This window comes from Leopardus geoffroyi, chromosome B2, assembly GCF_018350155.1.
Source record: "Leopardus geoffroyi isolate Oge1 chromosome B2, O.geoffroyi_Oge1_pat1.0, whole genome shotgun sequence".
In the NCBI taxonomy this organism is placed as follows: Eukaryota; Metazoa; Chordata; class Mammalia; order Carnivora; family Felidae; genus Leopardus; species Leopardus geoffroyi.
Genome location: NC_059332.1, coordinates 31,107,354 through 31,119,915, shown reverse-complemented (window position 1 = coordinate 31,119,915; position 12,562 = coordinate 31,107,354). Strand labels below are relative to the sequence as shown.

The 12,562-nt window shown below is 56.0% G+C and overlaps 3 protein-coding genes across 7 annotated transcripts; all 3 read left to right on the top strand.

Moving 5' to 3' along the window:
• Nucleotides 1-644: 644 nt before the first annotated feature.
• On the top strand, nt 645-2,778 carry GPSM3 (G protein signaling modulator 3). 2 transcript variants are annotated; one of them, XM_045497811.1, is made up of 5 exons: nt 645-814; nt 1,041-1,085; nt 1,295-1,403; nt 1,600-1,799; nt 2,023-2,778. In XM_045497811.1, the coding sequence occupies exons 1-5, from the start codon at nt 743-745 to the stop codon at nt 2,158-2,160; spliced, it is 564 nt and encodes a 187-aa protein (XP_045353767.1). In that variant the 5' UTR covers nt 645-742; the 3' UTR covers nt 2,161-2,778. The 2 variants fall into 2 exon arrangements, with proteins under 2 accessions (XP_045353767.1, XP_045353768.1); XM_045497812.1 differs by lacking the exon at nt 645-814 and having other exon boundaries at nt 835-1,085.
• An 878-nt stretch (nt 2,779-3,656) lies between these two features.
• Nucleotides 3,657-8,798, top strand: PBX2 (PBX homeobox 2). The gene is made up of 9 exons (XM_045497801.1): nt 3,657-3,892; nt 4,827-4,900; nt 5,138-5,385; nt 5,484-5,674; nt 5,857-5,992; nt 6,108-6,261; nt 6,656-6,744; nt 6,851-6,937; nt 7,064-8,798. The coding sequence occupies exons 1-9, from the start codon at nt 3,672-3,674 to the stop codon at nt 7,154-7,156; spliced, it is 1,293 nt and encodes a 430-aa protein (XP_045353757.1). The 5' UTR covers nt 3,657-3,671; the 3' UTR covers nt 7,157-8,798.
• Nucleotides 8,799-8,910: 112 nt separating this feature from the next.
• Nucleotides 8,911-12,289, top strand: AGER (advanced glycosylation end-product specific receptor). Of its 4 annotated transcripts, XM_045497799.1 has the most exons (11): nt 9,244-9,407; nt 9,583-9,689; nt 9,821-10,013; nt 10,195-10,259; nt 10,403-10,490; nt 10,591-10,773; nt 10,889-11,016; nt 11,217-11,358; nt 11,631-11,654; nt 11,768-11,894; nt 12,018-12,289. In XM_045497799.1, exons 1-11 carry the CDS (start codon nt 9,356-9,358, stop codon nt 12,115-12,117), a joined length of 1,209 nt encoding a protein of 402 aa, XP_045353755.1. In that variant the 5' UTR covers nt 9,244-9,355; the 3' UTR covers nt 12,118-12,289. The 4 variants fall into 4 exon arrangements, with proteins under 4 accessions (XP_045353756.1, XP_045353753.1, XP_045353754.1 ...); XM_045497800.1 differs by lacking the exon at nt 9,244-9,407 and adding an exon at nt 8,911-9,116 and having other exon boundaries at nt 9,583-10,013; XM_045497797.1 differs by having other exon boundaries at nt 9,123-9,689.
• Nucleotides 12,290-12,562: the final 273 nt, after the last annotated feature.

The window sequence follows — 12,562 nt, the reverse complement described above, 5'->3', positions numbered from 1 at the left end:
TCCATTTTACTCTTTGAGAAACTGAGGCACAGAGATTTTATTTGCCCAAGATTGCAAGGCATTAAGTGGTAGAACTAGATCTCTTGATCACTAGAGTTGACTTCATGCTCCAAGTCACTCAGCTGTAAACTTCATAATATGGCAGGTTGCCATTTAGAGGTCCCAAATATCTCTATCCTGTTCCCATCCTGGTGCCAGCTCGCCTGACCAGTATTGAGACCAAGCCAGGGAGAAGGTCATCTCCCTTTTCCATTTCTATACTCTTCATTCATAACCAGAGGAAAGTTTCCCCTGCCCCTTGTCTCATATTTGGTACATATCTTGTCCCCTGAATAGACTATAAGCACCTAGAGGGCAGGGATAACTATCCAACACATATTTATTGAATACTTACTGTGTGTTGGAGCCACTGCTAGGGGTATATGTACATGTTTGAGGGCCCAACATCCCTGGGTCTGAGTACTTTGCTTCCCACTGGAACCATGCCCCTCCCAGTCCCCATAAGTCTGTGGGAAGCTGGGACACAGAAGAGGGACAAAGCCTACATCAGGGTCCTCTTAGGAAGGGGACCTGGGGGAGTGGGCGGGGGGGGGGGGGTTCTGAGGAGTAAAACCACTTCCTGTGTAGCTAGTTCCTGTGTTGACAGAAAGAGCTGAAGGGGAGGAGGGGAGTGGAAAGAACAGAGCCTAGGGTTGAGGGACTACTGAAACTCTGGAGATGTGAAGGCCAAAAGTCATTCTCTATGATAAACCCCCTCCACTACTGCAGCTGGAGACGCTTTTCCCAGTCTCTGTGCTCCCCTGGGGCGAGAGAGGTTGAGCAAGTAGTTTGGGTGGGAAAAGAGAACTGGAGGAAGTTGACAGGGATGGGCGGGGCCCGTGGGGGGGCTGACCAGGAACCCAGCTTCCTGCTCAGTACCCAGGCATCCAGCCCCTGGCTCACCCCCACCCCTTCCAGCCCCCACTCCCCTCAGGAACCTAGGGTTCCAGCCCTCCTCCCAAATCCCAGCTACCCCACCCCCATCAATTTCTCCCCTCCAGGGGATGGAGGCCGAGAGACCCCAGGAAGAAGAGAATGGTGACCAGGTGAGCTGCGCACTGGGCTGGGGAGGCTGACACTGGGAGAGAGGGAGGTAAGAGGATGTGGGGCAGGGACGCAGTGAAAGGGGACTCCGGGGACTTGGAAGGGCTTGGGCAAACTGAGGCAGGAACAGAGACACAGAAAGAGGAAATGGGCTGTCAGCCTAGCCCCCTGCCCACCACACCCCCACTTGATTGGACCGGATGTCTCCCAGCATCAGGGCCCCCATCAGGATGAGCATGGCTGGCCCCCTGTGAACACCACCACTCGGCCTTGGCGATCTGCTCCTCCGTCCCCTCCTCCTCCAGGGACCCGCCACACAGGTACCCTCACTCGCCCAGGGAGCTCCCTCACCTTGGTGCCCACATCCTTCCTGATCCCATTACCAAGGCCCTCTCCCCACCTCCTCCTGATTCCCCATTGCACCCCCTCAGCTCTCACTCCAAGTCATCTCGCACCACCACCCCTCCTGTCTGCCAACTTCTCTGGGTCTCTGAGCCCTACCCCTCCTCTCCCCAGCCCTGGGGCCCCGCTCGGCCTCCCTGCTCTCCCTGCAGACTGAGCTCCTTCTGGATTTGGTGGCTGAGGCCCAGTCCCGCCGCCTAGAGGAGCAAAGAGCCACCTTCCACATCCCCCAGAACCCCCCAAGCATAGCCCCAGCCCCACTTCGGCCTCTTGAGGACAGAGAACAGCTCTACAGCACTATCCTCAGTCACCAGGTGAGACACCTCCCCAGAAGGCAAGACCCAGGCTTTCTGGTCTCTTGGCCCTTGTTCTCTTTTGGGCCCTACCCCTCCTCCCCACCATCTACCCCCTGGCCAGGCCCCGGTCCCTCCATCCCCATCACAGGTATCCTACATACCCCTCTCGCCAGCCTTGGCTCCTTGCAAGGCCTGCCCCTCTTAAAATCTCACCAATACTCCCTTCCCTCCACTCCTCTAGTGCCAGCGGATGGAAGCCCAGCGGTCAGAGCCTCCCCTACCCCCAGGGGGACAGGAGCTCCTGGAGTTGCTACTGAGAGTTCAGGGTGGAGGTCGAATGGAGGAGCAAAGGTCCCGGCCCCCCACACATACCTGCTGAGACGTGAGCCCCTCCACCAGCCCCTCCACACTCCTGGGGCTCAAAGCTGGGCAGCATGCCCTCAACCCCTGCTTGGCAGGGGCACCAGAGACTGGAAGACCCAGGATAAATCTCAATATCCATCATCCTCATCCACCTTCCCGAGGAACAGAGGAGGTGAAAGTCCTGGGAATAGGGTAGGATGGTCATTTAACTCCCTCCCCCAGTACATGGGAGCTTGAAGCAATGAGAAGATCCCAGCCACTGAGGAACACCCCACCCCCTCCCCTGATCCCAAGGAGTGGCTGGAAGTCTTGGTCCTGAGCTGTGGGGATACCCCCAGTAGTCTAGCCACTAGGCAGCATCTGAGGGCTCAGGCCTCCATCTCCCAAGAGAAGGCAAATCTCCCAAAGTTAGGGCCTGAGAGACAGTTCCACCCTCCTTCCCAGTAAGAAGAAAGGGAGAGAGGGCATTACAAAAAGGTAAGACCATTCGCCCACCCCACCACCAGCACTCCCACCCCAGGACTGAGGGGCCTACAGGCTGTGAATGGACACTTAGCACTGCCCACCCTCCCTCCCCACTGCTGCTCCGAGTCCGATGTTTTGGTTGTATGAATAAATGTAATTCTCCTCTGGACTGACGAAGACTGGTGTTTGGGGCTGGGGGGGGGGGGCCGAGGGGGGGATAGGAAGGTGAGGCCAAGAGGCCGCCTCTTTCCCTACTTTGGCGAGAGGCCAGCTCCCCTCCCTGGCTGGTTAATTACTGGCTCATTAAGCAGCGGTTGGAGACCTCCCTAATTATACCCCCCCAGCCCCCCCTCTCCTGGTTTTAATTAAGTAGAACAGGGAGGGGAGTCATTAGGAGAAGAAATATGAACTGAGCTGTCTGTGAACCCAGGGATTCTAGGGGCCGGAGTCCACAACACCTAGATTCCCTAATTCAGAACCCAAGTTGCGGCCCCTGAGCCCCAATACGCCTCCCCACCCCCACCCCGCCCTTCCGAGGCCACCGAAGTCCAGCCCCCGGGCCTAAGCATATCCCACCCCCCCCCCCCAACAAGGTCTAGTCTCCTCCCCTCGTCCCCTCTTCCCTCTCCCCTCCTCCACTCGATGCTAGTTCCTCTGTTTCTATGTGTCTTTCTCCGCCCCCAGCTCCTCCCTGTTCCTCCTCTCTTCTCCCCTCCTCTTCCTCTCCCGCTCCCCTCCCCCCCCCGCCTCCCTCCCTCGCTCCCCCCTTCTCCCTCCTCCCTCTCTCTCTCTCTCTCACACACACCCCCGCTTGGGCCTCCTCTCTCTCTCCGGCTCCATTTTCTCCGCCGCCGGGGGCCGGGGTCTCCTGTGGGGGGCCCAGCCGGTACCCCAGGTCTCCCTTCAGGGCCGGGGTGAACCTCCGGGAGAGCCGGGAGGGGGGAGACGGGCGGGGGTTGGGGTGGAGGGAGCAGCGGCCCCACCGAGTTTGTGTGGGGGGGAAGTAACCAGGCGGGGGGAGGGGCGGAGCAGGGAGGGGGCCTCAGGGCCCCCCCCCCAACTATGGACGAGCGGCTGCTGGGGCCGCCCCCTCCAGGTGGGGGCCGGGGGGGCCTGGGATTGGTGGGTGGGGAGCCTGGGGGCCCTGGCGAGCCTCCCGGTGGCGGAGACCCCGGTGGGGGTAGCGGGGGGGTCCCGGGAGGCCGAGGGAAGCAAGACATCGGGGACATTCTGCAGCAGATAATGACCATCACCGACCAGAGCCTGGACGAGGCCCAGGCCAAGTGAGTGCCCCCACCCCGGGACCCCACACAGACCCAGCAGAAACCCCATTCACAAGCTCTGAATCTTCTGGGAGTCGCCCCCACCCCCTACTCCAGGATCGGCTCCAGGATCCTAAAGCTCTCTTCTCTCCTTACTCCTGGGAGCTCCAAGATAAGCCCTCCTTCACGAACCTCCCTTCACCCCCAGGCCCTGAAACCTTCAAAGAGGGGAACCCAGGGTGGCCTCACCCCCCCCCCCCAAACTCCCCACTGACCCCCATACTCCCTCGAACATGTTCCATCTCCAGAGCCCTGTTCTGGCTCTCAGACTAAGAAACTGCTATGCTGTCTTAACTCTCCTCCCAGCCCACCCCCATACTCTCCAGGCCTGGGGACCTCCACAGCCCTTCCCAAAGCTCCTACCGCTCCTCTCCACCATGGCCCAGCCTTCAAGGGTCCTCCCCCACCCTTGGCCCCTGTTCAGCGGGACACTAGGAGCATCAGAGCCTCCTGCCTTGTTCAGTCCCAGGACCCTCCACACACATCTATATTCAACTCCAACCCCTCTCTGGCACCTCAAACTCTGACTCTTCTTGCAGTCTGCATCTCTTTTCCTCTGCAGTCTACCTAGTCACCCTCATGTCAGCAGTCACCCCCAAACTCTCCTTCTCTACCCCTGTAGACCCATTTCCACAGCCCCCGTGCATGCCCACAGTGCCTTTATCTTGCTGCCTGCATCTTCCCTCCATCTTCCTTAAGCCAAGCAGCTTCCCCACATTTCCACACTCAGGGAGCTGATCTCTTCCCAAGAACCCCCCAACTCCATTCTGCCCCCACCCCCACTTTGTACCTCCCTGCTGGTTCGGAGGCTCCCCTCTCACCCTCATGGTCTCCCTCACTCGATCCCTCCTCTGTTTCTATAGCTCCTCAACTCTTCTCTCCCCTTCCTCCCAAGGAAACACGCCCTCAACTGCCACCGCATGAAGCCTGCTCTCTTTAGTGTCCTGTGTGAAATCAAGGAGAAAACCGGTATGTGGGACCCCCTCTGATTTCTCCCTTCTGGGGACAGAATCCTGTTCTTTATAGGACTCAGGCTCAGGGTTTGATACCCTGGGGCCCTGAGAACAGTAGGGGTTAGAGAAGTTGCTAAGGGGAACTAGGGAGGGAACCAAAACCTGAAAACTTGGGTCTCCAGGAAGACACTAGGAGGGCTGAGAGCTGGCTGTGGGTTCCCTGGGTCCCTAAGTTCATTGGCCTGTATGCTAGGCCTTAGCATTCGAAGCTCCCAAGAGGAGGAGCCGGTGGACCCACAGCTGATGCGCCTGGACAACATGCTTCTGGCAGAGGGTGTGGCTGGGCCTGAGAAAGGAGGGGGCTCAGCGGCAGCAGCTGCGGCCGCAGCAGCCTCCGGGGGCGGCGTGTCCCCTGACAACTCCATCGAACACTCGGACTATCGCAGCAAACTTGCTCAGATCCGCCACATCTACCACTCAGAGCTGGAGAAATATGAGCAGGTGAGGAGACAAGGCTGGAGTGGATGAAAGGAGAGGCTCCTGAGGGGAATCCCAGGGCCAAAGGGCCCCTCCTCACAACCCACTGGCTCCCACTATAGGCATGTAACGAGTTCACAACCCACGTCATGAACCTGCTGAGGGAACAGAGCCGCACACGGCCTGTGGCACCCAAGGAGATGGAGCGCATGGTGAGCATCATCCATCGGAAGTTCAGCGCCATCCAGATGCAGCTCAAGCAGAGCACCTGTGAGGCTGTCATGATCCTGCGTTCCCGCTTCTTGGATGCCAGGTGGGGCTCAGAGGCCCAGGCCAGCCCCCAACCCTGGGCTCCTTCCCATTCTTCTCCAAGCCCCTGGGCCACCGTGCAACACAACATGGTACCCTATAGCAGTGGCATTCTCCAGAGTTAGGCAAGATGGAGGCCCTGCCCGAACAGCCGGCCTCCTCACCACCTTTCTCCCTCTTCTGTAGACGAAAACGCCGCAACTTCAGCAAACAGGCCACTGAGGTCCTCAATGAGTATTTCTACTCGCATCTGAGTAACCCATATCCTAGTGAAGAGGCTAAGGAGGAGCTTGCCAAGAAGTGCGGAATCACTGTCTCTCAGGTATTGGGGAGGCTTGGGGAGGAGTTTTCAGGTCAAAAGCTCTCTGATTCTACTGACTGAGGGACTTAACATAAAGTTCTCTACCTGACCCTTCTTTCTGCTCAACACCCCACAGGTCTCCAACTGGTTTGGCAACAAGCGGATTCGGTATAAGAAAAATATTGGAAAGTTCCAAGAGGAAGCAAACATCTATGCTGTCAAGACCGCCGTGTCAGTCACCCAGGGGGGCCACAGCCGCACCAGCTCCCCGACACCCCCTTCGTCTGCAGGTGGACCCCACTGCCATCCTGGCTGGCTGTCTTGCACGCTTCCTGCTTTTGTTCCCACTTCCTATCTAGGCAGGATCACAGCTGAGAGGGGGCCTTTGGGGGTGAGAAGGACCTAGCTGAGATGGGATGGAGATGTCAGGGGACAGAGGCCACTCCAGCGAAGTTACTTCTATCTTCCAGCAAGTGGCCAGGGACGGAGGGGGGAGGCTCAGAAACTGCCTGCTCCTTCTGAGTGTTGCAGTGTTGTCTTATGGATAATTTGCATATAGCGGTGCACCCCCAGAACCAGTTCATAGGGCTTTTTGGAAACCAGAGCTGTGGTGAGAATCCCATCTGCCGTCAAAGGCTGTGTTATACTCTTCTCTAATCCCTTCTCTACTCTCCCCCCACCAAGGCTCTGGCGGCTCTTTCAATCTCTCAGGATCCGGAGACATGTTTCTGGGGATGCCCGGGCTCAACGGAGATTCCTACTCTGCTTCCCAGGTCAGGTGGCCCATCTCCCCTTGAGTAGGGCTTTCCCAAACTCGGTTTCCCTCTCTTCAAGGTATAAGACTCGTCACTGTGTCATATCCTTCTTTGCTGCCTGCAGGTGGAATCACTCCGACACTCAATGGGGCCAGGGGGCTACGGGGATAACCTTGGGGGAGGCCAGATGTACAGCCCTCGGGAAATGAGGGTGAGTGGATACGTGAAGCTCTCTTTGTCCAACTCTCACCAGGACAAGAGGGCCTTTTCGCTGGCAGTGTTGTCCCCACACTAGACTTCCCAGAGCCCTGCCCCAACCGTCTCTCTCTTTTTTCAGGCAAACGGTGGCTGGCAGGAGGCTGTAACCCCATCCTCAGTGACGTCCCCGACAGAGGGACCAGGGAGCGTTCACTCTGACACTTCCAACTGATCTTGCCCCTCAGGGCCACAGGGGTGGGGGCTCACAAGGCGACTCTTGAAGAGGACACAGGCATCCAGAGGACAAACCCCAGACACAGGAGAAGCACAAGACAGAGAAGGGCAAATGGGGTCATCCCTTCCCCAACCAGACTCTCTCAGTGCTGGGGGTGCTGACTACGTGGCAGGGAGAATGGGCTCCCCCTAAGGGGAGAGTGGGGTCTGTCTCCCTCTTTTTAACTTTTTTTTCAGCCTTTCTCTTCCTTTCTGTCACAAAACCCAGAATCCTATTGTTCAGATCCCTTTCCCTCTGCTGTCTTTCCATCCCCCTCCACCCCGTACTATATTCCATTTCTCTCTTTTCTCTGGGCTCCCCCACCCCACTTATCTGCTCTGGGATCTGTGGAGAAGCCAGCCCTGCCCAACCAGAGATGCCAAAACTGGGGACACACCTTCTGGACAGAGGACATGGGCCATGAACCCTGTGCCTCCCCACCCCCTGCCCCTCCAGATGGCTTTATTACCTCATACGCAGCTCATCTTAAACCAATAGAATCGCTCGGTGGACTAGAGTGTCTGACTCAGATATCTACCTCGGAGGGAGTTTCTGCTACTTTAGGGAATTGTTGACTGGGCTTTGGGGTTGAATTTTTGTTGTTGTTTTGTTTTGTTAAGGAAAGAAACAAAACCCTGGGATCCATCTGTATTTTGAAAAATTTTTGTTGCTGTTATTGGTTCTTAATTTTTAGCTTGGGGAAGTAGATGTTTTTATAAATATATTGACTTTTTTTTTTTTTTTTTTTTTTTTAATTTCTTGCTTTCCCATGTTAGGGGTGATAGCCAAAGGGGTCATGATAAGAGAAAGGGGAACAAATAGAACTTGTAAAGAGGCCCAGCTGGCTCCAGTCCTGTCCACCAGAAAGTACATTTAGCAGGGCACCAAGCCTGCACCCCTAAAATCACTTAGTTGGATGTTCTTTGCTTATGCAGGCAGCTCTTTGCTGCATTTGCTGTGGAGATAGTCAGGGGCTTGCTCTGCTGACCTGTCCCCACCCCCCACTTCCCTCAATCCTTGGGCAGGGCTGGACTCAGTAACTTTGAGGAAATGCCACCTTTCCCTGTGAGTGACACGTCTTTAAATCTTTTTTTTTTTTTTTTTTTTAACTACTATTTGCAGATTGGAGGGGGAAGAATGGGGAGGGGCTTATTGCCAAATATGTTAATGTGGGTTGGGTGCTTGTGTTATGTTATCTCCCTCCATTTCCCCAGAAATGCAGCATCTTTTATTCTCAGTCCAAAATCAGGAGGGTGGGGAGAGAGAGGAGGGAGGTTGCAAAAAGCCAGGTATGTGGGAAAGTAAAATCACCAATGTCCCATCCTTGGCCAGAACTCTTACCATCTGAACCCCTCAAACATCCTCAGGATTTTACGAGACTGTCCTAGTGGGGAACCTCTTCTGTCAAAGATCCAGGCAGGACTGAAGGGGAGCAGGTTAGATGGGTAATGGGTGGTGGGTGGGAGGCACGGGCTGGGGGCAGTTCTCTCCTCACTTGTAAACTTGTAGTTTCACAGGAAAAAAGAAAACACATACACACATACACACACACACACACACACACACAGTTTTAAATAAAGAATTTTCTTTTTTCCCTGGGTTTAGTTGAGAATTATTTTCAAAAACATGAAAAACCCCAGAAAAAAAAATCTTTTTCTCATAAAGCCCCAAACAGGTGTTTTTCCCAAGTTCCCCCAGCCTTGCCCTCACCACCCAGGCCCCAGGGTTCACCCTCACCCCCTCCTCAAGGGAAAAAGCCTGGCCTGAACCCTGTTGCCTAGCAACCTTGCCTAAGCCATTTGGGGCTCCCATTGTCTTACCAGGCAAGCCCTCAGTGGTCTCCAGTTGTCTACCAGGCAAGCCCTCCGTGGACTGACGGGATGGGTTGGGGGTCCTGAGTGAGAAGAGACCCTAGGAGGTACACTCCCCACCCCCATGGATATGGCTGGGCCCAGAGACTGGCAGTGCCTAAGGGTGGGGTGATAACTTTCTCCTAGTACCTGAAGTACTCTTGTCCAAGAAGCATGAATTCCTAGCATTCCCTGTGACGGGACAGGACGGGAAGATGGGGGTAGGGGAGAAGGTGCAAGCCCCACCTAGGGCGGTGGCCACAGCAGTGAGGGGCAGACAGAGCAAGGAGCCTGGGAAGGAAGCAGGATGGCAGCAGGGGCAGCGGCTGGAGCCTGGGTGCTGGTCTTCAGTCTGTGGGGTGAGCCACTCCCCTCACACCAATCCTCCCTGCAGAAAGCACTCTGTCCTCCCCAAATCTGCCCAGAACTTTCCTGGAACCTGGGCACTGCTCTTCAAGCTCCCTCACCCACCTTGTCCTAGTTTTATTAGCCCCCATTTCCCTCCTACCCTTCCACCATTGTACTGTCTCCCAGGGGCAGTAGTAGGCGACCGAAACGTCACAGCCCGGATTGGGAAGCCACTGGTGCTGAACTGTAGGGGGGCCCCCAAGAAACCACCCCAGCAGTTGGAATGGAAACTGGTAAGCAGGGCTCCTGTCACAGCTTCCCCACTTCCAGAGAGACCAGTGATGATTTGTATCCCCACCTCCCTGCCTCAGGAGTCCTTTCCCAAAGGACCTGCCCTGCTCAGGCCCCTCTCCTCTGTCCCCAGAACACAGGCCGAACAGAAGCTTGGAAGGTCCTGTCTCCCCAGGGAGGCCCCTGGGATAGTGTAGCTCGAGTGCTCCCCAATGGCTCCCTCCTCCTGCCGGCAGTAGGGATCCAGGATGAGGGGACTTTCCAGTGCCGGGCAAAAAGCAGGAATGGAAAGGAGACGAGGTCAACCTACCAAGTCCGAGTCTACCGTAAGAGTTCAGGGCCTTCTCCATGGCCCACCTTTCATCTAAGGAAAAGTCTTCAACCCCAGCCCTTGACTCCTTGGCCCTGGTGTGTGAGAACCTGTGACTTCAGATGCCCCAGTTCCCGCACCTGGGGTATGAGAGTCTTCAGAGCTGCAGCCTCTGACTGAAATTTTCCCTCCTTCAGAGATTCCTGGGAAGCCAGAAATCGTGGATCCTGCCTCTGAACTCATGGCTGGTGTCCCCAATAAGGTAGTGGAAGAAAAGGGGAGAAGTAGAAAGCAGTCCTGAGAAGAGGAAGGGGGTGTAAGCCGTGTCCGTGTAGGTGTATGCGTCTGTGTGCGCATGTGTGTGTAGTCTCTTATTTTCAAAGATGATGGTTACTCTCTCCCCAGGTGGGGACATGTTTGTCCAAGGGGGGCTACCCTGCCGGAACTCTTAACTGGCACTTGGATGGGAAACCCCTCATACCTGATGGCAAAGGTAAGTCCCAAAGTTCCCCCTCCTGCTGCCTTCTTTCTGACCCCTCCCATATCCACCCTGGGAGGTCTTGCCTTGTCCTCCCTTCTCCTCCCCGCCATAGGAGTGTCCGTGCAGGAAGAGACCAGGAGACACCCTGAAACAGGGCTTTTCACACTCCAGTCAGAACTGATGGTGACCCCAGCCCGGGGAGGAGCTCCCCATCCCACTTTCTCCTGTAGCTTCAGTCCTGGCCTTCCCCGGCGCCGAGCCCTACACACGGCCCCCATCCAGCTCAGCGTCTGGGGTGAGTGGAGGTGGGGAGGGCCTGAAAGTTTGGCCCTCAAGGAGGGAAGAGTGAAGCCCATGGCCACAGGAACCACACATAGGTATAACTCTCAACCTCATGCCCCCACCCCCAGAGCCTGTGCCTCTGGAGGTCCAATTGGTGGTAGAGCCAGAAGGTGGAACAGTAGCTCCTGGTGGTACCGTGACCCTGACCTGTGAAACCCCTGCCCAGTCCTCCCTTCAAATCCACTGGATCAAGGACGTGAGTGACCTGGAGAGGGGGCTGGGAAGTAGACAGACACATCACTGGCAACTAGGAGGACAGGAGGCTCATAGAGAGGCAGGCAAGGACCTGGGGAAGACGACAGAATATCGGAAGATATGGAGACAAAGATAGGAGTATGGGACGTGTGGAAACGTATTACACATTGTAATAGTCTCCTATCCCCCTTCTCCCCACAGGGCGTGCCCCTGCCCCTTACCCCCAACCCTGTGTTGCTCCTCTCTGAGGTAAGACCTCAGGACCAGGGAACCTACAGCTGTGTAGCCACCCATCCCAGCCATGGGCCCCAGGAAAGCCGTGCTGTCAGTGTCCACATCATCGGTGAGGAGACCTCTCTCTCCAAATCCCAGGAACCCTGGGGCTGGGCTAAAGGATGGTGCAGACTCGAATTCCCTACTCCATCCTGGCACTGTCCCCTCCATGTACCCATACCCAGGCCTCCTCTGCCCCACCCAAGCCATACCAAGACAGCCTGTCCCCTCTCTCCTCTGAACTGAAGAAAGGGAAAGACTCCACTGGGGCTCCCACTAAATAGCCTACTTTCTCTCACATTGAGACCTTCCCTTCTAACTTGCTCTGACTTTGTCTTTCAGAAACAGAGGAGGGGCCAACTGCAGGTGAGGCTTTCCCAAAGGCCAAAGTGACTGGGGGATGGTCGGGGGGATGGTTGACAAGAAAGGAATGGTGAGTGGGAGGGGCCAGGCCCTTACTTCTCTGCATCTCTCTACAGGTTCTTTGGAAGGGCAGGGGCTGGGAACTGTAGCCCTAGCCCTGGGGATCCTGGGAGGCCTGGGGATAGCTGCCCTGCTCATTGGGGCCATCATATGGCAAAGACAGCGACGCCAAGGAGAGGAGAGGTAAGTGGAGAAAGCCAGAGACCTCAGACTTGAGACTTCCAGGCAGCAAGAAGGGAGGTAAGGGGGAGCAATGATGGAGTGCTGGGAACCATGTGCAGTATTCTCCCCCATATTCCTCCTCAGGAAGGCCCCAGAAAACCAGGAGGAGGAGGAGGAGGAGCGCGAAGAGCTGAATCAGTCAGAGGAGCCTGAGGCAGCTGAGGGCAGTGCAGCAGGGCCTTGAGGGATGCACAGCCAGACTCCATCCATCACCTCCATTTTCTTTCCCCCCCACCCCTGCTCTGTTCTGGCCCCACGCTAGTTCTTTCCTGTGTAACTGTACCCACCTCACCAAACGTGCTTCCACAACCAGAGCCTCCCAACAGTGAGAAGTAAACACCTTGCCCTATTTGCTCGTGTGTGTGTGTGTGTATGTGTATGTGTAAGATGCCCTCACCCCTGAACCCTTGAAAGCCTTGAAGGAGAGAGGCTCACCCTCATGCTTCCCCACACCACGCAGATATTTACTCAAGTTAGAGAGAAGCTGCTCCTGTTCTGGAAGGAAGGAGGTAAGGACAAAGGTGGGCAGAGCTTCCATCAATACATCTCACCTTGTTTATTCAATTTATAATAAAGGAGGTAGTGAGGGGAAGGAAGCACTTAAGTCAGAACCCATAATAGACACTGGG